At 45.5% G+C, this 25,370-nt stretch overlaps 2 protein-coding genes across 2 annotated transcripts; one reads left to right on the top strand and one right to left on the bottom strand.

Annotated features, from left to right (window-relative positions):
• The first annotated feature begins 815 nt into the window (after positions 1–815).
• On the top strand, positions 816–20,100 carry WDR73 (WD repeat domain 73). Its single transcript, XM_087894613.1, has 8 exons — positions 816–958; positions 6,637–6,704; positions 8,153–8,241; positions 10,195–10,283; positions 13,881–13,948; positions 15,682–15,846; positions 17,360–17,731; positions 19,340–20,100. Exons 1-8 carry the CDS (start codon positions 840–842, stop codon positions 19,579–19,581), a joined length of 1,212 nt encoding a protein of 403 aa, XP_087750739.1. The 5' UTR covers positions 816–839; the 3' UTR covers positions 19,582–20,100.
• Positions 20,101–20,866: 766 nt separating this feature from the next.
• On the bottom strand, positions 20,867–23,326 carry LOC148113286 (uncharacterized). The gene has a single exon (XM_087894614.1). The coding sequence runs from the start codon at positions 22,217–22,219 to the stop codon at positions 21,116–21,118; it is 1,104 nt and encodes a 367-aa protein (XP_087750740.1). The 5' UTR covers positions 22,220–23,326; the 3' UTR covers positions 20,867–21,115.
• Between the last annotated feature and the right edge of the window lie 2,044 nt (positions 23,327–25,370).

Below are 25,370 nucleotides of genomic sequence, written 5' to 3'. Positions count from 1 at the left end.
CTAGGGATGACATGATAGCAGCATTCCAGTATTTGTGGGGCTGCTGCCTTATTTTCCAAAGCACTACAGGGCAGGCCGAGAAACAATGGATTGAAACTAATCACGGAGAGAAGCAACCTGGAATTAAGGAGAAACTTCCTAACAGTGAGGAAAATTAACCAGTGGAACAGCTTGCCACCAGAAGTTGTGGGTGCTCCATCACTGGAGGCTTTTGAGAAGAGACTGGACAGCCACTTGTCTGAAATGGTATAAGGTCTCCTATTTGAACAGGGGGTTGGACTAATAGACCTCGAAGGTCCCTTCCAGCTCCATTCTGAATTGAATTGAATTGAATTGAAGGACGACCCCCTGCATTCACACGACCGGAGGAAGGAAGAAGTACAATCTACGGGCATTCGTGCAGGAGAGGCGCCGGCTATACATTCATTCAGGGAATATTTAAGGTCGAGTTAACCTTTAGGGTTGTGTGGAGGCGCCTGCGTGTATTGGGCAAACCCAACCCATCGGGTTGGTTTAAGCCAGTGGTAGGCAAACTTGGCTCTTTCACACCCTGAGACGCCAAGCTGTCTTAGGAATTCTGGGAGTTGAAGTCCACAGGGTGTGAAAGAGCCAAGTTTGCCTACCACTGGCTTAAGAGATCAATTTTGCAAAGCGAAGAAGTCACTTTTTGACAGTCTCGGTTAATGTTGGCCCAGGCCCGGATCGCAAACCCCCATCGTCCACAGCCCAACGCGCAAGCGACCCCTGCATGGCCGCGCCTGGAAGGAGCGGCGAGGGAGGGGGGGGTTGGAGAGAGGGGGGCGGAGCTTGAGTCCCCGCCCCGGAGTTCCCCGGAAGAGATGACGTCACTCGTTTCTCCAGAGGCTCACATGGCCGCAGCTGCTTCCGCGGCGGCGATGGAGGAAGAGGAGGAGGAGGAAGAAGAAGAGGAAGCATGGTTGATGGACTCCCTGAGGCTGTGAGTCGCCCTTCCTTGGCCTCGGATGGGAGAATGCAGCTTCCATCCTCCCCAGCCGATTGCGCTCCCCCACCTGCTCCAGCGCGATGGGAGTTGCACCTCGTAGTCTCTGCGCTGGAGAGGCTTTTGCAACCCTTTGCATCTTTGCCTGGGGAGGGAGGGGCTCTTGGGGGGCGGTGAATCCTGCCCCTCCCGCCTCTCCTCCTCCCCACCGACTTCAATCCCTCATTTTAGCCAAGCGGGGTTTTCTTTTCCAAAGTCAAGCAATCTTGGATCCCTTGAGGATCCGTTCCATGGGCAATCCTGAGAAAGAACAGGCTGGTGGGGTGAGGGTGGGAGTGGGGGGGATGTCTGTTGCTGGCTTTACCATTGCATTAATCGTTGCAGTATTGTTGGATTTAGTATTTATGTATTTGTCAAACATGTACAAGATAACAGGTATAAGTATAAACATGGACATGAGCATAGGAAATGAGTCAGCGGTAAAATCCAGCAGGTTCTGGAGAACCGATAGCAGAAATTTTGAGCAGTTCGGAGAACCGGCAAATACCACCTCTGGCTGGCCCCAGAGTAGGGTGGGAGTGGAGACTTTGCAGTATCCTTCCCCAGGAGTGGGGTGGGAGTGGAAATTTTGCAGTATCCTTCCCCTGGAGTGGGGTGGGGATGGAGATTTTGCAGTATCCTTCCCCTGGAGTGGGGTGGTGGAGATTTTGCAGTATCCTTCCCCAGGAGTGGGGTGGGAGTGGAGACTTTGCAGTATCCTTCCCCAGGAGTGGGGTGTGAATGGAGATTTTGCAGTATCCTTCCCCAGGAGTGGGGTGGGAATGAGGATTTTGCAGTATCCTTCCCCTGCCACGCCCACCAAGCCACCCCTACAGAACCAGTAGTAAAAAAATATGGATTTCACGACTGAAATGAGTACAAATAAATGAGGACAGTAGGACAGGGCGCAGGAGACTAAAGCACTGTTATTAACAGTGCTGTTCTTAACATCAGCTACCTGCAATTACTGCAAGTTCAAATCTCAGCAGGCTCAAGGTTGACTCAGCCTTCCATCCTTTCTAAGGTAGGTAAAATGAGGACCCAGATTGTGGGGGCAATAAGCTGACTTTGTATAAAATATACAAAAGTATGAAGGCTATTGCTTAACGCATTGTAAGCCACCCTGAGTCTCCGGAGAAGGGCGGCATCTAAATCAAATAAAAAAAATCCAAAAAAAAAAAAATGGTAGGCACACTGGTGCGCTTATGCACGCCCCCTTTACGGTCCTCTTAGGAATGGTGTCCACGGTAGACAGTTTAAGGTTGAAGCTGTGAGGGTTAGAGGATGTAACAACCGAGTCAGGTAGTGAAAAGTGATTTATTCTGTTAGGTAATATGTATTGATTTACTCTTCTAAACGTTTAAGCTTAGTAATACTTAATTTTTGCCTTGGAACAATTATAATGCTAAACAAGCAAGGCAAAAAGGCAATAGCTGTGTATAACCATGATGATAATGATAATCCTATTCATTCAATCAAATCCTGTCTATGCACCAGTTGTATTACGAGACCGCCTTCTGTCACCAGTAGCCTCTCACTGGCCAGTACGGTCCCATAGAGAGGGGCTCCTCAAGGTGCCGTCAGTCAAACAGTGTCGACTGACGGCCCCCAGGGGGAGAGCGTTCTCTGTGGGGGCACTGCCATTTGGAACGAGCTTCCCCCGGAGATACGGAGGATCCCGGATTTATGCACTTTCCGTCGTGCCCTCAAGACCTTTTTATTTCAACAGGCTGGCCTGGCCTAACTTCCTTTTAATTGTTAATTTTAAATTTGTTTTAAAACAATAGGGCTGTTTTAATTTGTATGGGCCAAATTATTTAATGTGCCTTTACATTGTTTTTTAAATTTTGTATTATGTGTGTTTTATCCTTTGGCTGTTCACTGCCCTGAGTCCTTCGGGAGTAGGGCGGTATATAAATCCAAAATAAAGTAAAGTAAAGTAAAAGTATAACAACAAGTATAACAACTATTGCATTGCTTGCAAATTTGGCTGTTTAAATGGACAAGCTGCTTAATTAATAAATAAATATCTCCAAAAGAAACCATAAAATTTGACAGTAAGGATATATATTGCATAAAATATATGCAATGTATGTTATCTTCCAACATCAGATGACCATTTTCATCCTCCTGATAACAGATCATCCTACAAGATAACAGATGTAGGTATAAACATGGACATGAACACAGGAAATGAGTACAAATAAATGGGGACAGTAGGACAGGGACGATAGGCACACTGGTGCGCTTATGCACGCCCCCTTTATGGAACTCTTAGGAATGGGATGAGGTCCATGGTAGACAGTTTAAGGTTGAAGCTGTGAGGGTTTAGAGGATGTAACACTCCCCAAACTGCTGGCATGTTAGGGTAGACCAGGCCGAAGCCACGCAGGCCCAATGTTTCCTCTTTGCAGTGAGTAGATTGGGCCAAAGCAACGCAGGTAAACCGGGCTGAAGCGACGTGGGCTGCCCCTTTACATTTTCTAGGACGGCCCTGTGGGCTGGATCAAACCACATCATGGGCTGGATCCAGCCCAGGGGGCTTGTGTTTGGCACCCCTGCATTAGATATTTCATTTCCTAATAAAGGTGGGATTAAAAATCTAATAAATAAAAAATAAAAAGAAATAGTTCAAGGTAAGTTCTTTGGGAAAAAACTTTGACAGGATACCAGAGCTTCTAGTTTTGTTTCTAATTAATGTACAAGAGTTTTAAAGATTTTTTTCCCCCAAATTAAAATACAAAATAAAGAAAAAGGAAAAACAAACTAACAACCACCAGAGACTAATAATAGGTTTGTAATTTTTTGAAGTTTGGTGATAAAGGTAATGGGCCATGTTGTTTAAAATGTTGCAAAACAGTTTCAATTTCTAAAGATAAATTTACATTAGTAGATAAAGACAAAGAATGATTAGTTTCAATATTTAAATCATTACAGTTTACAGTAATAGAAGGCTGAAATGAGTTACTGTCAGCAGAGATAGGTAATTGAACGTCAGATTGTTGATTGGAGTCGTTTGGTGTGAGAGAAGATGTTGCAGATGATTCAAAGATAGGAGGAATAATGGAGGTGGTGGTTGTAGTTTGATTCGGAAGAGCTGCTGCGACGGCGTCGGCTGCTGTAGAAGGTAGGTTGGCTTTTGATGCAAAAGCTGCAAAAAGCGGTATAGATGGGGAGGTCAATAGAAAAGTTCTGAAAATTTTAAAAAAAATTGGGAGGATTCGAACTCGGTGCTCTGGATGAAGAAGGTAGGGAATCAGTCTGAATATCTCCAGTTGTGGGGTGGGTAGTAGGATGTATGGGGGTAAGGGGGTTGGTTGAGACCTTGTGGTCTGAAGTGGTAGACGTCATTTTGTTTAAAGTGTGGTCATATAAATTGTCGGCCATTTTGTGGAGCGCATGGTGGAGTGTGGGGGGCGGCCATTTTGTCGGCCATTTTGTCAGCCATGCTTTCGGGGAAGGTGGAAGCCATATTGGAAGCAATAAAGCCAATAGGTGGGGAGGGAGGATTTTTAATATAATGGGTGTTTAAAAGGTCAGTCTATGGATTCAATCTATGGGTTGAAGCAAAAAATTGCCGCTTACCAGGTCTGGTGAGGTTGAAAGGGTGTTCAACAGTTCAAGAGTCCTTTGAGGAGTCCAGCCTGCATTTAGCAGGCCTGTCGCATGTAAAGCTTGATATAAATGCTGTTTTGGAGAAGCTTGAGAAAATAAAAAGTTGGTCTGAAGTTATAGGGTTGGAACAGACAAGGGATTCAGAAGGTTCAAGTCCTTGATGATAGTCATACGATATGATAGTCTACCTTTGAAAGGATGGAAGGCTGAGTCAACCTTGAGCCTGGTGAGATTTGAACTTGCAGTAATTGCAAGCAGCAGTTGTTAATAACAGTGCTTTAGTCCACTGTACTACAGGCTCTTTATACAGTTTTGGTCACCTCACTATAAAAAAGATGTTAACACTCTAGACAAAGTGCAGAGAAGAGCAACCAGGATGATTAGGGGACTGGAGGCTAAAACATACGGTGAACGGTTGCAGGCACTGGGCATGGCTAGTCCAGTGAAGAGAAGGACCAGCAGAGACATGATAGCAATCTTCCAATATTTGAGGGGCTGCCACAGAGAGGAGGGGGTCAAGCTATTTTCCAAAGCACCCGAAGATCAGACAAGGAATAATGGATGGAAACTGGTCAAGGAGAGATTCAACCTGGAAATGAGAAATTTTCTGACCTTGAGAGCCATCAACCAATGGAACAGAAGTTGCCTTCAGAAATTGTGAGAGCTTCATCACTGGAATCTTTCAAGAAGAGACTGGACTGCCATCTGTCAGAAATGGTATAGGGCAGTGATGGCTAATCTTTTTGCCGTCACGTGCCAAAAGCGGGGGCAGTACAGGGGGGGCCACATACACGTCTGCCCACAGCCATAATTCAGTGCGCCCTGCCCCCCTGCGCTACCCCCGCTTTTAGCCCGCGATTGCCTGGTGGGCCCATTTTTTGCCCTCCCCAGGCTCCAGAGGCTTCCTTGGAGCCTGGGGAGGGCGATAACGGCCTTCCCCACCCCTCCCGGAGGCCCTCCAGAGGCTGGAAACATCCTGTTTACCAACATTCTATGGGCCCGGAAGGCTCGAAAATCACGTGGCCGGCACACGCATGCACGCTGAAGCTGAGCTAGAGCAATGCTCATGTGTCCACCGATATGGCTCCGCATGCCACCTATGGCACGCGTGCCATAGGTCCGCCATCATGGGTATAGGGTCTCCTGCTTGGCAGGGGGTTGGACAAGATGACTTACAAGGTCCCTTCCAACTCTGTTAATCTGTTAACAGGGATGCTGTTATGGCTGTAAATTTGAGGACTGGTCATAAGTGCCTTTGTTAGTGCCATTCTCATTTTAAAGAGCTGAATTTAATTTAATTTAATTTAATTTAATTTAATTTAATTTAATTAATTCAATTTATATGCCGCCCCTCTCCGAAGACTGAGGGCGGCTCCCAATACATTTAAAAAAATTATTATAAAAAACATTTAAAAATTAAAAACATTAAAAATTCATTCATGCCATTCATGGCTGGATCTCGCCAGATCACAAGAGCGAGATCAACGGCCCCAGGCTTGCCGGAAGAGCCAGGTCTTCACCGCTTTTCGGAAGGCCAATAGGGAGGGGATGGTCCGGCCCTCAGGAGGTAACAGATTCCAGAGAGCTGGGGCTGCCACAGAGAAGGCCCTCCCCCGCGGGCCCACCAGCCGGCATTGTTTAGCTGACAAGACCTGGAGGAGACCAACTCTGTGGGATCTTACCAGTCGCTGGGAGCTATGCAGCAGAAGGCGGTCTCGAAGATACCCTGGCCCTGACCCATGTAGGGCTTTAAAGGTAATAACCAACACCTTGTAAGCCAAGGACTACATATAATTATCTCCCAACCATGGGTCTTGGGTGCTTCATCCCCTGATGGCCTTGCTTATTATTGCGCTCTTCAGACAACCCCAAGGTTTGCAGGTTCAGGCGACACTCCCCCTATTTTGGCCTTAAGATGGAGCATTGCTGCCTTCATTGGGACACTAGAGTGGGGCAGACCATTGACCTATTCCTTTCCCCTTCTTGAATGTGCCCTCCCTCTCCCCATTCATCTTGCTTAGATACAACGACCTGCATCTCTTTGAACTCCCCGGGCCCACCAGAGTCATCGAATGGACAGGAGACCAACGTGAGTGACCGTTCATTGCCTTTCAAGGTTTGACTTGGATGAGTTGGGGGCAGCTGCGGTGGGGAGGGTCTCCTGAGGAGGGTTTTTTCCCCACCCTGGGCTCCACATTTCCATGCCATGGAGAAGGATCGTGATTTCCTCTAGGACAACCATCAGCCTCTCTGGTAGAGCAGATGAGGAAACCAAATTTGTGGGAAGGCTGAGTTGAATGTCGATGAAGATTCTCAGTCATCCAGGCCAGGGGTGGGCAAATGTGGCTCTTTTACAACCTGTGGACTTCAACTCCCAGAATTCCTGAGATAGCCAATTCCTGAGTCAGCCAAGCTGACTCAGGAATTCTGGGAGTTGAAGTCCACAGGTTGTAAAAGAGCCACATTTGCCCACCCCTGATCCAGGCCATAGTTGTCCCAAAGGTGCATTTTTTTCAAGAGGCCAACTGGACTTTCTGGTTTTTTTTTTTTAAGACGTTTCGCTTCTCATCCAAGAAGCTTCCTCAGCTCCCCACCATCCAGTCAGAACTGAAGAAGCTTCTTGGATGAGAAGCGAAACGTCTTCAAAGAAAAACCAGAACGTCCAATGACCTCTTAAAAAAGCACCTTTGGGAGGTCTGTTGAAAATAATTGCTTGAGTGGGTTAGGTAGGGAGAGGGCTTAGAAAAAAATGTGGGTTCTCAGTAAATACAGGTAGTCCACAACGTATAACCCAAAATTGCATCCAGAATGATTGTTGCTAACAAGGTATTGTTAAGTGAGTTGCACCCAATTTTATGAACTTTTTTTTTTGCCCTGGCTGTTAAATGTACTCCCTGTAATTGTTCATTGAGTTATGCAGTTGTTAAATGAATTTGGCTTCGCCCACTTGCATAGCTGACTGGCTGGGAATGTGAGGACTTTTTCAGTGCTGTTGTGACTTCGAATGGTTGCTAATTGAATGTTTGTAAATTGAGGATTACCTATAGCCGTGATGGCGAACCTATGGCACACGTGCCACAGGTGGCACGCGGAGCCATATCTGTCAGCACGCGAATGTTGCCCTAGCTTAGCTCCAGTGTGCATGCGTACGCCAGCCAGTTGATTTTCGGGCCTTTCGGGCCCACCGGAAATCATGAAATGGGCTGTTTCTGGCCTCTGGGGTGGGGGAGGCTGTTTTGGCCCTCCCCAGGCTCCTAGAAAGCCTCTGGAGCCTGGGGAGGGCAGAAAACAGGCCTACGGACCCACTGTGCCACCGTGGGCCAGAAGTGGTGGGAGCACAACGGGGGTCGTGTGTGCATGCACGGGGGTGGGCACATTGAATTATGGGTGTGGGCACGCGCGCACTCAACCCCCTGCACTCCGCCCCCCTCCGCTTTTGGCACGCACGCAACGGCAAAAATGTTAGCCATCACTGACCTATAGTATGGCTGTTTGCCTGTTTGCAACACTGAGATTGATTGTGATGTTTCTCTCCAGGCATTTTTGTCGCTGGATACGAGAATGGGAGCAGGAACGAAATTCTGCAGCTGCTTCTGCCTCCGAGGCTGCTCGCAAAACAGAATAAGGTAAAGTAGGGATCACAGTGGCAAGGTTGTTTGCAAGATGGTGGCTCTCCGGGGCAAAAGTGTCCTGTGGAACTCACCTCCACTAGATGTAGGGACTGCTGTTAACTAAGCTGTTCCCTTAGATGGCTTTCAAGGGAGATTGGATAAATTCACCCAGGATAGAGAAACCAATATCTGGATTTGCATTACAAAGCGGTCCTCGGCTTACGACCGCAATAGAGCCCCAAATTTCTGTGGTTGTCAGGATAGTTATTAAGTGAGTTTTGCCCCTTTTTATGATGTTTCTTGCCACGGTGGTTAAATGAATCACTGCAGTTAAGTAACAAGGTTGTTAAGTGAATCTCGCTTCCCCCTTGATTTTGCTTGTCAAAAGGTTGCAACGGGGATCACGTGACCTTAGGACACAGCGACGTACGTAAGTATGAACCGGTTGCCAAGCATTTGAATTTTGATCCCATGATCATGGGGAATGCTACAAAAGTGGTAAGTGTGAAAAATGGTTGTAAGTCACCTTTTTCGGTGCCATTGTAAGTTTGAACGGTCACTAAAGGAATTGTTGTAAGTTGAGAACTACCTGTATATAGGAAATATAAGAAAACAGAAGCATCACCCCAAGCTTAGCTGCACCCCAGAACCTCTTGCCTACTCTGACTCTCTCCAAATCTGAGGATTACAACTCCCACCATGCTCAATGGTTATTGGTCCAGTGTGTAGCCCAGGGTAGATATAATAGTCCTCATGGTCATGTGATCAAAATTTGGGCACTTGACAGTGTGTATTTATGACAGTTGCAGCATCCATATGATTTCTGTTTGCAACCTTCCCAACTGGTCTCTGACAAGCAATGTCCATGGGGGAAGCCAGATCCACTTAACCCGCAGGTGATTCACTTAACAATGCAGTGCTTCACTTGACCATGGCAAGAAACGTAAAATCGAACATGACTCGCTTGTCAACCCGCTTGCTTCAATACAAAGAGTATAAATCAGGGATGAAATCCAGCAGGTTCTGGAGAACCGGTAATGGAAATTTTGAGCAGTTCAGAGAACCAGCAAATACCACCTCTGGCTGGCCCCAAAGTGGGGGGGAATGGAGATTTTGCAATATCCTCCCTCCTGGAGTGGAGTGAGAACGGAGATTTTGCAATATCCTACCCCCAGGAGTGGGGAGGGAATGGGGATTTTGCAATATCCTTCCCCTGGAGTGGGGTGGGAATGGAGATTTTGCGGTATCCTACCCCCTGGAGCGGGGTGGGAATGGAGATTTTGCAGTATCCTTCCCCCAGGAGTGGGGAGGGAATGGAGATTTTGCAGTATCCTTCCCCCAGGAGTGGGGAGGGAATGGAGATTTTGCAGTATCCTTCCCCCAGGAGTGGGGAGGGAATGGAGATTTTGCAGATTTTGCAGTATCCTTCCCCCAGGAGTGGGGTGGGAATGGAGATTTTGCAGTATGCTTCCCCTGCCACACCCACCAAGCCATGCCCACAGAACCGGTAGTAAAAAAAAATTGGATTTCACCACTGGTATAAATCCATACATTCCCCCGCCATTCAGTTAGAACCAAAGAAGCATCTTGGATGAGAAGCGAAACGTTTTCAGGAAAAAAGCCATGCAAATCCTGTTGCCTTTTGGAAAAGCACCTTTGGGACAACCTTGCTTAGCAACAGCAGTTCTGCTCTCAGTTGTGGTCATAAGTCAAGGATTGCCTGTACTCAACCGTCCCAGTGATCCAAGGTTGTCTCTGCTTCTCTTTTCCACAATCAGCTGAATGCTACCAGGGAGCTGGGCACTAGCCAGTAAGATCAGCAGGGAACAGGCAGTGCAGATGTTACCTTTTCCCTTTATTTTTTTGTTTTAAAATAATTGTGGCCAATGTTATTTTGCTGTTCTGGTCTGTTTTATTTTCTTTCAATATGACGAGTGGATCCTTGGATTTTTGTTTTTGTTTTTTCAGGGCTTATGTCCAGAGAGAGATTTCAAGGTTGAAAGGGGCGGAATCTGTGATCGGCCCATCTACAGACTCAAACATGTCCCGGGAACCAGGTAGGAGGTTAAAAGCCTTGTTGAGGACTTAAGTTGAGTTAGGAGGGCCTAAAAGGAGAAGCAAAAACTATATTTAAAGGAAACATTACTGGCCCATTGACAGCCGACTGGAGCACTAATCTGGGCCAGAGATGTGGTGTTCTTGTCTTTATAATTTTTTTAATCAGTGCTTTTTATTAGTTCATAATATAAAATACAGAAGCAAGGAAACAGGAGAGTGAAAAGGGAAGAGGAAAGTGTAAAGAAGAGAAAAAGAAAGAAAAGGCATTGACTTCTGACTCCCTTTGGTGCAGGAGAATAAGTGACGTTGAACCAGTGGTGAAATCAAAATTGTTTTTACTACCGGTTCTGTGGGCGTGGCTTGGTGGGCGTGGTGTGGCTTGGTGGGCATGGCAGGGGAAGGATACTGCAAAAATCTCTATTCCCACCCCACTCCTGGGGGAAGGATATTGCAAAATCCCCATTCCCACCCCACTCTGGGGCCAGCCAGAGGTGGTATTTGCCGGTTCTCCGAACTACTCAAAATTTCCACTACTGGTTCTCCAGAACCTGTCAGAACCTCCTGGATTTTACCCCTGCATTGAACCTCAACTTTTTACTTTTACAATAGTAGTATAACCTAGTCAAGGGTGGCTCAGTGGCTAAGACTCTGAGCTTGTCGATCAAAAGGTTGGCAGTTTAGCGGTTTGAATCCCTATTGCTGCGTAACTGGGTGAGCTCCCGTTACTTGTCCCAGCTTCTTCCTACCTAGCAGTTCGAAAGCACGTAAAAAATGCAAGTAGAAAAATAGGGACCACTTTTGGTGGGAAGGAAACAGCGTTCTGTGCGCCTTTGGCGTTTAGTCATGCCGGCCACATGACCACGGAGACGTCTTCGGACAGCGCTGGCTCTTCGGCTTTGAAACAGAGATGAGCATCGCCCCCTAGAGTCAGGAACGACTAGCACATATGTGCGAGGGGAACCTTTACCATTACCTTTATAAACTAGCAATTTCTGTAACAACACATCTATCTAATCAGTAAAACCCAAAATCAAAGTTTCATTTTTTCCCACCTCCAGCACAAAATCCAGAAGCGGTTTCCAAGTAGAAACAAAAGTATTTGTGTTTTTATTTTCTTTGATCAAGCGGTTAATTTAGCCACATCTCGGTTAACTCCATCAGCTTTTGCAACTATTCCTCCACTGAAATATCCTTCCATTTTTGTCCTTAAAGTAAAAGTGCTATGGTGGTCTTTTGTGAATACACTGATGAGTATCACACATTGCACACAGCCTTGATGTGGATGATGGGACTGTGATTTTTAGGGTCTGAAGCATTCAGGATAGCAATAGTACTTAGACTTATATACCGCTTCACAGTGCTTTTACAGCCGTTTCTAAGCGGTTTACAGAATCAGCCTATTGCCCCCAAAAATCTGGGTCCTCATTTTATCCACTTCGGAAGGACAGAAGGCTGAGTCAACCTGGAGCCTGGTGAGATTCGAACTGCCAAATTGCAGGCAGCCGGCAGTTAGCAGAAGTAGCCTGCAGTACTGCATTCTAACCACTGCACCACTGCAGGTCTCATTAGGACAGGGGTGGGCAAATGTGGCCCTTTTACAATCTGTGGACTTCAACTCCCAGAATTCCTGAGACAGCTGTCTCAGGAATTCTGGGAGTTGAAGTCCACAGGTTGTAAAAGGGCCACATTTGCCCACCCCTGCATTAGGATACTAATGTACAATCAAACAGAGACCCGAAAAACCAACAATCAAGGCTCTCTATAGTATTTATTTAACACTGTGCACTGTAGGAACTCCTACAGACAAAAGAATGCACTCATATTGATATATTTCAGAAAAGGAGGAGAAAATGATACACTCACACATATACATACCGTATTTCCCTGAAAATAAGACAGGATCTTATTTTCTTTTGACCCCCGAAATAAGCTCTTGTCACCTCATGGCTGCTGCCGGTTATCAGCTGTTCGCCCCTGAAGCCGTGCACACGCTTCCAGCCATGCTTCCCAGGACTCTGCACCATGCCATCATTGCGGCCACGCTGCAGTGACCGGATGTCTCGTCACTGCCATCACCTACCTCTTCTTCAATAATGGCTTTTGCGGCCATTAGCGTGACAGAAGGGGCGTGGTGGCTAGGGTTGTGGGAATGGCCATTAGGTAAGGGCGTGTGGTATGTGTGGGGCATGTACCCCTCTCCCTCTCCCCCCCTCCCGGCCTCGCCTCCTCACCTTGTGTTGTTTGCACGGCAAGCAACCAGAGGAAATGGCGGGGACCGGCTGCGCATGCATTTAAATATTTTTGGGGAGGGCTTATTTTCAGGGGAGGGCTTATTTTAGTGCATGCGCTCAAAAGCCTGATTGGGCTTATTATCTGGGGAGGTCTTATTTTCAGGGAAACAGGGTAGGTAATAGATGATGTAAGCATGAACATTTATAATCAGCAAGCTTAAAGTTACAGGTAAATAACAGTTCATTTAGTGACCGAGGTTACAATGGCAATAAAAAAGGTGACTTAGGATTGTTTTTCACACACACAACTGTTACAGCCTCCTCATGATCACGTGATTAAAATTCAGATGCTTGGCAATTGACTCGTGTTTATGACGGTTGCAGTGTCCTAGGGTCATGGGTGAGCACCTTTTGCTACCTTCTGAAAAGCAAAGGCAGTGAGGAAGCCAGATTCACTTAACAACCTGCGTTACTAACTGAACAACTGCAGTGATTCATTTAAGAACTGTGGCAAGAAAGATTGCAAAATGGGGGGGGGGAGAAATTCACTTAACAAATGTTTTCATTTAGCAACAGTTAGCAACATGGTTTCAGTTGTGGTTGTAAGATGAGGACTATCTGTGCTTCCCCAGCCTTCTGCTGTTACTAATCTGAAGCAAGAGTTGTAGTCTTCATAAAAAGAAACATTGCCATAGAAGTTTTGATAAAGCGTACAGAGAAATAAGGACTCCAAGGTTACCTCAGTTACCGCACATTCCTTCTGTGTGTCTTATCTGTTTTCCCTCATACTCATCCTGGTTCAAGGATACCTAGCATGAATCTCCATGGCCCTCTGTGAATTCAATAGACACCATGTCAAATCTTTCTGGGGCCTCTTCAGAAGGTCACCAAATTCTCATGTTTCATGGGACGGAGGTGAGTCATTATAAAACAGATAAGTTGCTTTCCCACTGTTTTCTGAATTCAAAGCTCAGGTTAATCTGAACTCATTGCCACGTTCACATGTTTCTGAATAATTTTGGCCCTAGTGACTCTCTGCCGTGTCATTGCCTTTGGAATTCATTGCCGCAAGATCTGAGGATTGTTAAAGCTTGGATGGCTTTGAGAGATATGCAACCAAGGGAAACCTACATTGGATCTTAGTGGAACGGTGTATTTTATTGTATTCCCACCAACATCCTGACCCACCAACTCAGTTTAGCCTTTTTTATAGCAGCATTTCTCAACCTCACAAACTTAAGATGGGTGGACTTCCAACTTCCAGAATTCTGGGAGTTGAAGTCCACCCATCTTAAAGTGGATCTTTTGTGTTATGGAGAGGGAATTATTTTCACTGCTCTGTTTCTTCTTGATTTGTGCTTTCAGCTTGTTGGTAACCAGTGGCCCACCGGACAGCACACTGCAATTTTGGCGAATCGAAGCAGATGAAACAGGTTTGCGTCCAAGAAACTACTCCACTTCCCAACTGGGTTTCAACTTTGGGATGGCCAGACCCCACTCACAGTTTGCAGGGACAAGGACAAAAAGTTTTCTCGCTCTCACAATTTAATTAGTTGCTCTTCTAAAGAAGACACCCCGAGTCCTTTTCCATAATGTAGATTCCTCAGAACTGTTAGCATAAACCAGTGTTAGAAACTCCCCAGCTAACTATGAGACACACTGGCACAAACAATGCTAATTCTGTGAATTTTGAAGGAATATCTGGGTTGGTGAAATTGAATGAAAGCACACCTTTAAAAAAAAAAAAAAACACTTCCCGAAAGAAGTTTTACAGATTAACAGAGTTGGAAGGGACCTTGTAGATCATGTAGTCCAACCCCCCGTTCTGTTTTGATGATACAGAGGTTTGATGATGTTCGTACATTTCTGACATCTTTGCCATCCTTTGAAGACACACACACACAAAACAGAAATTGTTTTTCTTCTAACCTTCCTCTTATAATTCTTGACTTAGAGACAAAGGTGCAGCTCACCAGTGCTCAGAAGCTGACACTTTTCTTTTTAAAAATAATTTTTATTTATATATTTTCTCTTTGTATACAATAAGTGCTTAGTGAACAGCGTACTGTCTGAGTCAGTTTGTTTACATAACTCCTAGTTTCTACCTCTATTAACTAACCATTGGTAAAAGAAGTCCCAAGTTCGAAAATACTCTGTGACTTTTCTTTTATCTTCAGTGTTAGTCTATCCATTTCTTCACAGTCTAGTATTTTTTTAATTATTTCTTCTGTGGGTGTTTCCTCGTTTTTCCAGTGTTGCACAAATACAATTCTTGCTGCTGTCAAAACATGTAAAATTATATATACATTCCCTTTATCATATTTCTCTGGTAATATGCCTAACAAAAATAATTCTGGTTTATAATCTGTATGCTGCCTTAACATTTTTTCTAACCACGTATGTATTTTCATCTAATTTTTTTTTGCTTTTGCACATGTCCACCACATGTGATAATATGTACCAGGAGTTTGATTACATTTCCAACATTTAGCGGACATGTTTTTAAACATTTTAGCTAATCTGGCCGGTGGTAAGTGTCACCTATAAAACATTTTGTACAGGTTTTCCTTATATGTAGTGCCAGAGGCTGGCACTTTTCTTGATGCCAGTATGATTTCAGGCAGGCACCCAGTAGAATACCCAGGAGAAAAAGGCTGAGCTACGATTTCTAAAATGAGAGAATTTGGAGAAAAGCTATGCTTTGGAAACTACAGGCAGCTTTTAACTTACAACTGTTTGTTTAGCGGCCATTCAAAGTTACAATGACACTGAAAAAAGTGATCTACAACCGCTCCTCGCACTTATGGCCATCACAGCATCCCCAAAGTCACGTGATCCAAATTTGGATGCTTGGCAGCTGGTGTGTATTTATAACAGTTTATGGTATCCCAGGGTAACGTGATTGCCATTTTATGACTTTGCCAGACAGCTTCCGACAAGTAAAATCAATGGATTTGCTTAATGACCATGTGATTCGCTTAACAATTGCAGTGATTCATTTAACGACCATTGCAAAAAGTATAGTAAAATTGAGCATGTCTCACTGAACAAGCATTTTCCTGAACAAAGGAAGTTCAGGTCCCAATTGTGTTCGTAAATCGAGGACTACTTATAATGGAAATGAAGTCTTGTGGAAATTTTTATTTCTTCCTCTCCCCCACTCTAGATGTGATTAAGCTACTGAGTGTCATCTCTCCCACAAAGACAGAAGATACTTCCTGGTCCAAAATTGCAACCAGCTGTGCCAAACCGGCCTGCGTCCTCCACGGGCAAAGAATCTGCAATCTCCAAATGACGGAAATTGAATCGGAGAAAAGTCCTTGGGTGGCTGGTAGGCAGTTTGTTTGAAAACCCTCTTCAAAATCCTTGCTTAGGAAGAGAACTTCCCAAAGGGTTAGAAATAGAGAGAGATAATGGGTTTTTTTTCCTATTTCTGCTCCTCATTTTAATAATAATAATAATAATAATATTAGCTTTATTGTCATTGTACGTGTATACACAGTATACCCATACAATGAAATTCACTTAACACCCAAAGACCAGGTCCAACACACATAACAATCCCCAAACACCCCCCCACCCACCACAAATTCCCCACCCCTAAACCACCCAAACATCCACACAACAGACCAAGTAATACTGTCCAACAGCTCACTGATGGTGGCCCTTTAGTTCATTGTTGAGTGCAATTATTGCTCTGGGATAAAAACTATTCAGAAGACGTGTGGTCCGAGTTTTAATTGTTCTGTATCTTCTGCCAGAAGGCAACAGTCCAAAAAGATTGTAAGCAGGATGGGAAGAGTCCCTGAGAATGTTATGCAACTTCCTCAAAGAGCGAGATTCGAAGATGTCGTCCAGGGCTGGTAGCTGGAGTCCGATGATATTCTGGGCAGTTTTAATGATTCTCTGTAGAGCTTTTTTGTCCACTACAGAGCTGCTCCCATACCATGCAAGAATGCCGTATGTCAGGACACTCTCAATGGTGATAGTAGGACAGAAGTAGATGCTGAGATAGATTTATCTTCTTGAGCATTCTCAGGAAGTACAGCCTCTTCTGTGCCTTCTTCATAAGCATGTCAGCATTCATAGTCCATGAGAGGTCCTCCGAGATATAAATGCTTTTTTATCTCAAATTAAATTCAAGGAAACAGGAAGGGGATTTATAAATGTGTGATTTATAGATTTATTTATTTGATTCTTATCCCACCTTTATTACTTTATACGTAACTCACGAGAACAAACTTTCTTTCTCCTATTTTCCCCACAACAATCCTTTGAGGTGGATTGGGCTGAGAGAGAGTGACTAGGCCAAAGTCATCCATCCGACTTTTTTGCCTAAGGCAGGACTAGAACCAGAGGGGGTATTTAGCCGGTTTGGACCAGTTTGCCCGAACTGGTAGCAGAATTGGGCCTACCCGCCCTGGCTCTATGCCATCCTACTTAGGCACGTTTTTGAAGTCGGGCATGCGCGGAAGGTGCGCGCACAAGCAAACCGCTTATGCGGAAGGCAGGCGCACGAACTGGGCACGCACACGCACGAAGCGGGGCGAACCAGTAGTAACATAATGAGAAACGCTGACTAGAACTCAGAGTCTCCTGGTGATTGGCCCAAAGACATCCAGCCGGTTTTCTCACCTAATGTGGAACTTGAATTCACAGCCTCCTGGTGATTGCCCAAAAGTCACCCAGCTGGCTTTCATGCCTAAAGAGAGACTAGAACCCATCGTCTCCTCATGTTTGGCTCAAAGTTAGCTTTTTTGGGAAGGCATCATGTGAACTCCAGTTTCTCGTGGCAGAATTCTCTCCCACAACCCAACTCAATCCTTTCTTCTTTCCTCCTCCAGCCTCTGCCAGCCCTGATAAAATTGCCAGTCTGGACTTCTTGGATGAAGCCACCGCTGTGGTGTGTGGTGCCAAAGGGCAGCTGTTCCTTGTGGATTTCCGGCAACAGCAGGGGATTCTGGGAGCTCTCGAGGAGGCTCGGACCCCTTGGGCCCAGACAGAGGGGCTGAGCTGGTGTGCAGGAGTCGGTTCTAGAGAGACGCCACTGATTGCCCGTCTCTCCTCGGGTGGCCTCGTTGTGTTGACGGACATCAGACACCCTTCCAGCCCCCTGAAAGTGGCCCAATGCTGCGTTCCCATCCCTAATCTCTGCGGGACAGAGTTCCTGTCCATCAGCTTGGCTCCTGTACTAGCCGACAACCTGGCGGTGTCAGGTAAGCCGTGATGGTTCTTAACCTTTGCAATGCCGATTGTTGGCATCATCCTTATGGAGTTGCATCAGGGTGAAATTCAGCCGGTTCTATCCGGCTCAAATGAACTGGTAGCGGTGGCTGCAGGAGGCTCCGCCCACCTGCGTGGACATCATGATGTCGCTTTTTTGTGACATTTTAAGCCTCTGCGCATGTGCAGAAGGCTTTGTGCATGCGTGAACGACGGCGAACGCAAGCATTTGCGAACCGGTAGGGAAGGTAAGTGAATTTCACCCCTGAGCTGCAAGGGTGGTTGGTATGCAAAGGGTAAAAGGCCACCCCAAGGAGCAAACTATATGAAAATCAGGCACAATTTGCAGAGGGGCTCAGCTGGGTCATGTCACCTGTGGGTCACAACTTCCTTCCCCTATTGTCCCCATAAGAACAACCCTATGTGGTGGGTTGGACTGGGAGAGAGGGACTGGTCCAAGATCACCCAACTGGCTTTCATGCCTACAGTGGAACTATGATTCCCAGCCTCCTGGTAATTAGTCCAAAGTCCACCTGACTTTCGTGCCTAATGCAGAACTAGAAGTCACTGTCTCCTGGTTTCTAAGCCAGCACCTTAAGCCACGGGGGTCAAACTCGCGGCAACATGTTGCCATCACATGACGTTTCACGACGATTTTTCCGTTCGCGGAGCTGGGGTGGGTATGGCCTACGTATGATGCATCCGGCCCACAGGCCGCCATTTTAACACCTCTGCCTTAACCAATAGATCAAATGCTGCCTTCTCTTGCTTTTTTTCCATAACCCTCTGGGTTGGGACTTTGGGTTTAATAAAGAACCCATTTTTTCCACACTATTTTTCACTTATCTGCCACCCCCAGCTTCAACCCACCTCTCTGTCTCTCTTGCACCCTTCCAATAAAGCATTTGACCCAGATTGCTGGGGGGCAATAGGCTGACTCTGTAAAACTCTTAGAGAGGGCTGTAAAGCACTGTGATGTGGTATGTACCTTATTTTTCGGAGTATAAGATGCACTTTGCCCCCCAAAAAGAGGGTAAAAATTTGGGTGTGTCTTATACATAGAATGTAGCCCCGCCCACCAGTGGTGAAATACAATTTTTTTTTCTGTGGGCATGGTTTGGTGGACGTGATATGGTTTGGTGTGCGTGGCTTGGTGGGCCTGGCAGGGGAAAGATACTGCAAAATCCCCATTCCCTCCCCACTCCTGGGGGAAGGATATTGCAAAACCTCCATTCCCACCCCACTCTGGGGCCAGCCAGAGGTGGTATTTGCCTGTTCTCCAAACTACTCAAAATTTCTACTACTGGTTCTCCAAATTGCTCAAAATTTCTGCTACCGGTTCTCCAGAACCTCCTGGATTTCACCCCTGCCGCCCACCCACCGGCCCCCACCCTTCTGCTCTGTGCCCTCTCAAACGGAGCTTTTGGTGGCTGCAAATGCAGCCTCTCAAACAGAGAGCCTCTCAAGCAGAATTTTTTTTTCTTCTTATTTTCCTCCCCCCAAAATAAGGTGCGTCTTCTAGTTCGGATCGTCTTATACTCCGAAAAATACGGTAAGTCTAAGTGCTGTTGCTATTTACTTGCATTTCTCATTTCTTCAAGGTTTTGACGCGACCGTTCAGGTCTACAACACACAGGACTGGGACTCCTCAGGGCAGGAAGCCAAGCCGGTGTTCATTCACAAAGGACACATCTTCGGCACCCCAGGCAAGGATGGGGGCAGTCCGATGGTCACCACCCACACTTGGCACCCTTGGAAGCCCCAGACATTACTCTCGGCTGCAAGCGATGGATCGCTACACGTGTGGGACTGGTCTGACCCTCGAGCAAGCGAGCCAGTTTGACACCCTCCGGCCCCCCTCCCTTGGAGACTGTCCTCTGACATCCCCTGCAATCTCCACCCTTCATAGCACATCCTGGAGTCTCTGGATATAATGATATTTGTGAATAACCTTGGGAAACAGAAAGAAGAGCTGTAGACTAACCGACAGTCAGATAAGAGGTAGTTGAGCCTGCAGCAGGAATGAGGCTGTGCAAAGCATCTCAAAAGGGACCCTCTAGTTTCTTGGACTGTAAAAGCGAGGGGGGGGGGTTTCAGGGATGTTGTTATCTTGCAAGATGCTTTTAATGTAACCTAGAAAGAAAGAAAGAAAGAAAGAAAGAAAGAAAGAAAGAAAGAAAGAAAGAAAGAAAGAAAGAAAGAAAGAAAGAAAGAAAGAAAGAAAGAAAGAAAGAGAAGGAAGGAAGAAAGAAAAAAGAAAGAAGGAAAGAGAAGGAAGGAAGGAAGAAAAAAAGAAAGAAAGAAAGAAAGAAAGAAAGAAAGAAAGAAAGAAAGAAAGAAAGAAAGAAAGAAAGAAAGAAAATTTCTGGGTATGCCTCTTATTTGGAGTACCTTGCAAAGCTGACCTCAGTCTTTCAGGTCTAAAAGTACAACAATCCCTGTCCCACCCCTCTTTACAGTCCAAGAAATTAGGGAGGGTCAAAATAGATCAAGAGGGCTCAAAGAGGCCATCTATGTCAAAATTGAACAGCCTTCTTTTAACAGAGGGGGAGGGAAATGACATCATCTATCCAATCTACAACACAGTCCTTTCAACAGTTCCAAGAAGGCTTCACACCCATTTGCACCACTCAGGTGACCTTAGCAACTCGCTAAAAGGATGCAAATGACCAGCTGTCTGCCAGGAGTATAAATCCTTCCATTCCCCACCATCCAGTCAGAGCTGAAGAAGCTTCTTGGGTGAGAAGCGAAACATCTTCAAAGAAAAACCAAGGAAGTCCAGTTATCTGTTGAAAAAAAAAACCCACCTTTGGGACATTCAGTTTGAGATAGCTAAGATTCCCCAAATTTAACTGGTACTAGAAGCAGATAGGTTCTCCTGCAAATGATTTCATCGAGTGAATTGGATCCTACGAGAATTGGGAAAAGATGCTCCCTTTTGTGCATCTTCTCTCACTTTGGAAAGCTGTAGAATAGTGTTTCTCAACCTTGGAAGCTTGAAGATGGGTGGACTTCAACTCCCAGAACCCCCTGCCAGTGCTGCTGGCTGGGGGATTCTGGGAGTTGAAGTCCACCCATCTTCAAGCTTCCAAGGTTGAGAAACACTGCTGTAGAAGGAAAACACAATGTTTATTTTTGATTGTCTTTAATTAAGCAAAAGCCAAAAGAAGAAACAAGAAAACAATACAAAGAAAAAAGATAGGGCCAACAATGGAAAAAAGATCTATATACATATATCTATGGATTATATGTTTCCAACCCTGGAGACCAAGACACAGAATCCATTTTTGCTGTCCACCAAATTCAATTATCAGATATGCTCTTCTACTTGCATCCTAGGGAGTAAGTCAAGGAAGAGAGAGAGAGAATTTCATTTCTCAAAACGGTAAAAGCCCATCGTTTCTCTGTACAAGATACGGGGAGAAACGGTGCACAAGTCTGTCAATGCTCTGGTCACTCAGGAGCACCACAAGTGTCTCAGAGATGAACAACGGATTAAAAAAGTGAGTGTATGCCAAGACAAGGCCAAGGATTAGACAGCAGCCAAACAGCAACATCATCAGAATTTTGGCTGCCACCCATAACCAATGCAGAAACTTCCTTTCCTTTGACCCGTCCCGGGCCACTCCCACCAGCCTGGCTTCCACAAGTTCATGCATCAGGATGCCCGTTGGCACCTGGTTCTCCTGGTCCAGCCGCATAAACGTGGCCTGCTGCACGCAGAGATCCTGTTGGTTCTGCAGGTCTTTGATGCGGTTCCTCAGGTGTTCTCTGGCTCTCTGAATAGCCGTGACTTTCTCCTTCAGTTGGCCGGATTGGGTTTTCTCCACGCGGTAGTTGTGCTCCATCTCGGACAGTTTATCCTCCAGGTTACGCAGGTACTTGTGAACCTCCGACGGAAGGTTCCGCATCTCCTTGAGGTCATTCTCGTGGGTAGGTTTGTCGTTTTTGAAGACGGCTGCTTGGCTGGTGACCTCGTGCATTTCCTGGTTGAGGTCGTTGTTGGCTTTCACCAAAGACTTGTTCTGCAGCGCTAATTCATGGATCGCCATGTTGACCTGATCCAAACTTTCTCTGATGTCCTCCACAGTTTTCTGCAGGTGTTCCATGGAGGACTTAAGGTGATTCACTGTCTCCCGAAGACACTTATGCTGCTCTTTAATGTATTCCTTGTCTCGGAGAAACTCCTGGTTCTCGGAGTCCAAGCTGGCTATGTTCTCTCTCAGCTCCTCTACCTGGAGACGGAGATTCCTATTGTTTGCCGAGAGATCCTCCAATGACATTGTCTGCTTTTTCTGATCTTGCCCCTTTTTTAAATAAATACTAAATAAAATAATTTTGGAGTCGCTTTTCTTCCGATCCAGGTATTTTGAACTGGGTCTTGCGGTGCTGCTGTCCAACAGAATCAACAGTGCTAGAAATGTTGACATTTGCCATGGCAACCTCCAGCCAATGAGGTTAGGAGAAGCCCATGATGTCATTAAGAATGGCTGCTTTGGCTTCGACGTGGAGTTTGGAAAACAACAACAACAGTCATCCTACACATCAAGGCCCGGCCCTTTAATTCATTAGTAAATTATTAAACAGGTTTTTGCAAGTGAGACATGCATTAACTTCAACCAAATCTAGTCCATCGGAATCGCTTTCTGTAGGCTTTGTTACAAGCCGGCTCTATCATGCTAACTGAGGAATTCTGGGAATTGAAGTCTACAGGTTGTAAAGGGGCCATAGTTGCCCACGTCTGACCTAGACAAACCCCTAGAGATGGCTGGCTCAGGAATAGTCCTACACTATTCCTTAGTCCTACACATCCAATACCAACCATCTTTAGGGGTTTCTGTGGATCAGGGGTAAGCAGCTATGGTCCTTTTATGACCTGTGGACTTCAACTCCCAGAATTCCTAGACCAGTATGGCAGTTGAATTCAATTCTGGGAGTTGAAGTCCACAGGTTGTAAAGGGGCCATAGTTGCCCACCTCTGACCTAGACAAACCCCTAAAGATGGCTGGCTCAGGAATAGTCCTACACATCCAATACCAACCATCTTTAGATGGTTTCTATAGATCAGGGGTAAGCAACTATGGTCCTTTTATGGCCTGTGGACTTCAACTTCCAGAATTCCTAGACCAGTATGGCAGTTGAATTCAATTCTGGGAGTTGAAGTCCACAGGTCGTAAAGGGGACCATAGTTTTCCACTCTGGGTCTAGGTTGTAAGTCGTCAAGTCGAAATACGAGTCACATTTCCAACAAAAAGTTGCCTTTGACATACACAAGAAACATTATCTGTATCGAGAAAAGAAATAAGGGTCCAGATATCCGTCTGTTTCAAGGACAGTTTGGTGTTGGAAGGACAATATACAGCAAAAAATATAGTCCAGCATACTGTCAGCTGCAAATTTGGAGGATAAAGCTGCAAGGTTGGAAGATATATTACGAAGAAAATTATCCTTCTAACATAATTGGTGATCTTGGTGTAAAAAACAAAACAAAAAATAAACCAGGCCCAGTTGAGGTCTCTGAAAGGCACAAGAGATGATCCTTACAACAGTATAGTTTGTGGTAAGAATCTTAGGCGGGGCTTAAATCATAGTTCTTTGTTTTCTGTGTGAAGGGAAAAAAAAGAATTTAAGAGTCAATGAATAAAACAAGTAACTCTATTGACCTATAGGGGATCGTCTGAGACAAGAGTGTCAGGTGTAAATTCAACAGCAGGACTTCAGACGGTTGTAGGTCAGAGGTGGGTTTCAGCAGGTTCTGGCCAGTTCTGGAGAACCGGTAGAGGAAATTTTGAGTAGTTCGGAGAACCAGTAAATACCACCTCTGACTGGCCCCGCCCCTATCCTCTGCCTTCCGAGTCCCAGCTGATGGGGAGGAAATGGGGATTTTGCAGTAATCTTCCCCTGGAGTGGGGAGGGAATTGAGATTTTACAGTGTCCTTCCCCTGCCACGCCCAACAAGCCATGCCACGCCCACCAAGCCACACCCTCAGAACCAGTAGTAAAATATTTTGAATCCCACCACTGTTGTAGGTGTCACTCTCAAATAGCACAGTCTAGAGAGAAAATCCTCTATAACACACAAAAGAATGGAATAGAGCAGAATGAATGAGCTGGAAGAGACCTTGGAGGTCTTCTAGTCCAGCCCACTGCTTGTAGGAAGTTAGCACCCACCCCTCTCCTAGAAGAATGAAATATTTTAGGAAATACTAAAAAGGCAGAATATTATATTTCCTATATGAGAAATGGAGAAGCATGTTTTAAAGACAAAGCAGCTTCCTGCCTCCCTCCCCCCACCTTTGTCAATGGGCGATTAAGGCTTCAGCCAAGCTCACTCATTCCCCCCCACCTTTGTCAATGGACCATCATCAGCAACACAATAGGACCCATCTAGCAACAGAAACTCCCCACATGGCACCTGGGAAGATCATCAGCCAGCAAGGCTAGCTAAGACCCCCACCTCCTGGGAGTCTGATAACCAATCAGGATACCCTTCCTGGGCCCCAGGAAGTTCAAAGCTCAGTGAGAGTATAAAACCCAGGGAGTTGCAGCATCTCTGCCCTTTTTCTGTTCAGGAACTCAAACCATGTGATCCTGCCCACCATTAAACCATCTTTCCAAGCAGTCTCCATGTTTCCAGTGTCTTTTTCCTCACTTGGAGCTGAACCCAGAAGGATATTTCTTCCAACATGCTCAAGCAGGAGAGCCTATACTATTTCACATAAGAAAAAGTAGACAGAGAGATTGAAATACAAACGTCTAGGCAGCCACAAGGACCAAGTGACTGGCTAGAAGTAGCTTCTACTAGACCCAAGGCTGAACAGTCGCAATCCATGTCAGGTGGATCTGCTGCAGCCTTCAGAATGGAAGACAGGTAGTCCTCCACTTACAACAGTTCATTTAGTGACCGTTCAAAGTTACAACAGCACTGAAAAAAGTGACATGACCGTTTTTCACAGTTACCTTTGTAGCATCCCCTACATGATCACGGGATCGAAATTTAGATGTTTGGCACCCGGTTCATATTTATCCCAGGGTTGCAGTATCCTGGGGCCATGTATTTCCTTTTGCAACCTTTTGACAAGCAAAGGCAACGGGGAAGCCAGATTCACTTAACAAGCATGTGACTAACTTATCAACTGCAGTGATTCACTTAGCAACCATGGCAAGAAAGGTCGTAAAATGGGGCAAAACTCACTTAACCGATGTCTCACTTAACAACAGAAATTTTGGGCCCAATTGTGATCATAATTCAAGGACTACCTGTAGTGAATCTAGGATCTAATTCCTCGAACTTTCTACACGGGAGAGTAGTATTTGAAGAAGGTCTATACTTTTACATACACCCAAACTGATCCAATCCAACAAGTGCAGTTTCTTGCAAATATTTAACAAGCAAAAAAAAAAGAAGAAGAAAAGAAATCACAGCAGAGAACCATTCCACAGAAGCGCACCTAACATAATTTGCAATTTGAAGCGGATCAGAAACTCAGTCAGGAAAAAAAACTGGGAAAAGAAAAGGAAAAAAATCCATTATGGCTGGATACAATCTCATTTTTTTAAAGAAAAAACAGATCTAACTTTCTCCACTTCATATAAAGAAATACCATATTTTTCGGAGTATAAGTCGCTCCG

Source organism: Pantherophis guttatus, chromosome 5 (assembly GCF_059756535.1).
Source record: "Pantherophis guttatus breed Tessera chromosome 5, ASM5975653v1, whole genome shotgun sequence".
Classification (NCBI taxonomy): domain Eukaryota; kingdom Metazoa; phylum Chordata; class Lepidosauria; order Squamata; family Colubridae; genus Pantherophis; species Pantherophis guttatus.
The sequence above is the reverse complement of the archived record's forward strand: the minus strand, read 5'-3'. Positions and strand labels throughout refer to the sequence as shown.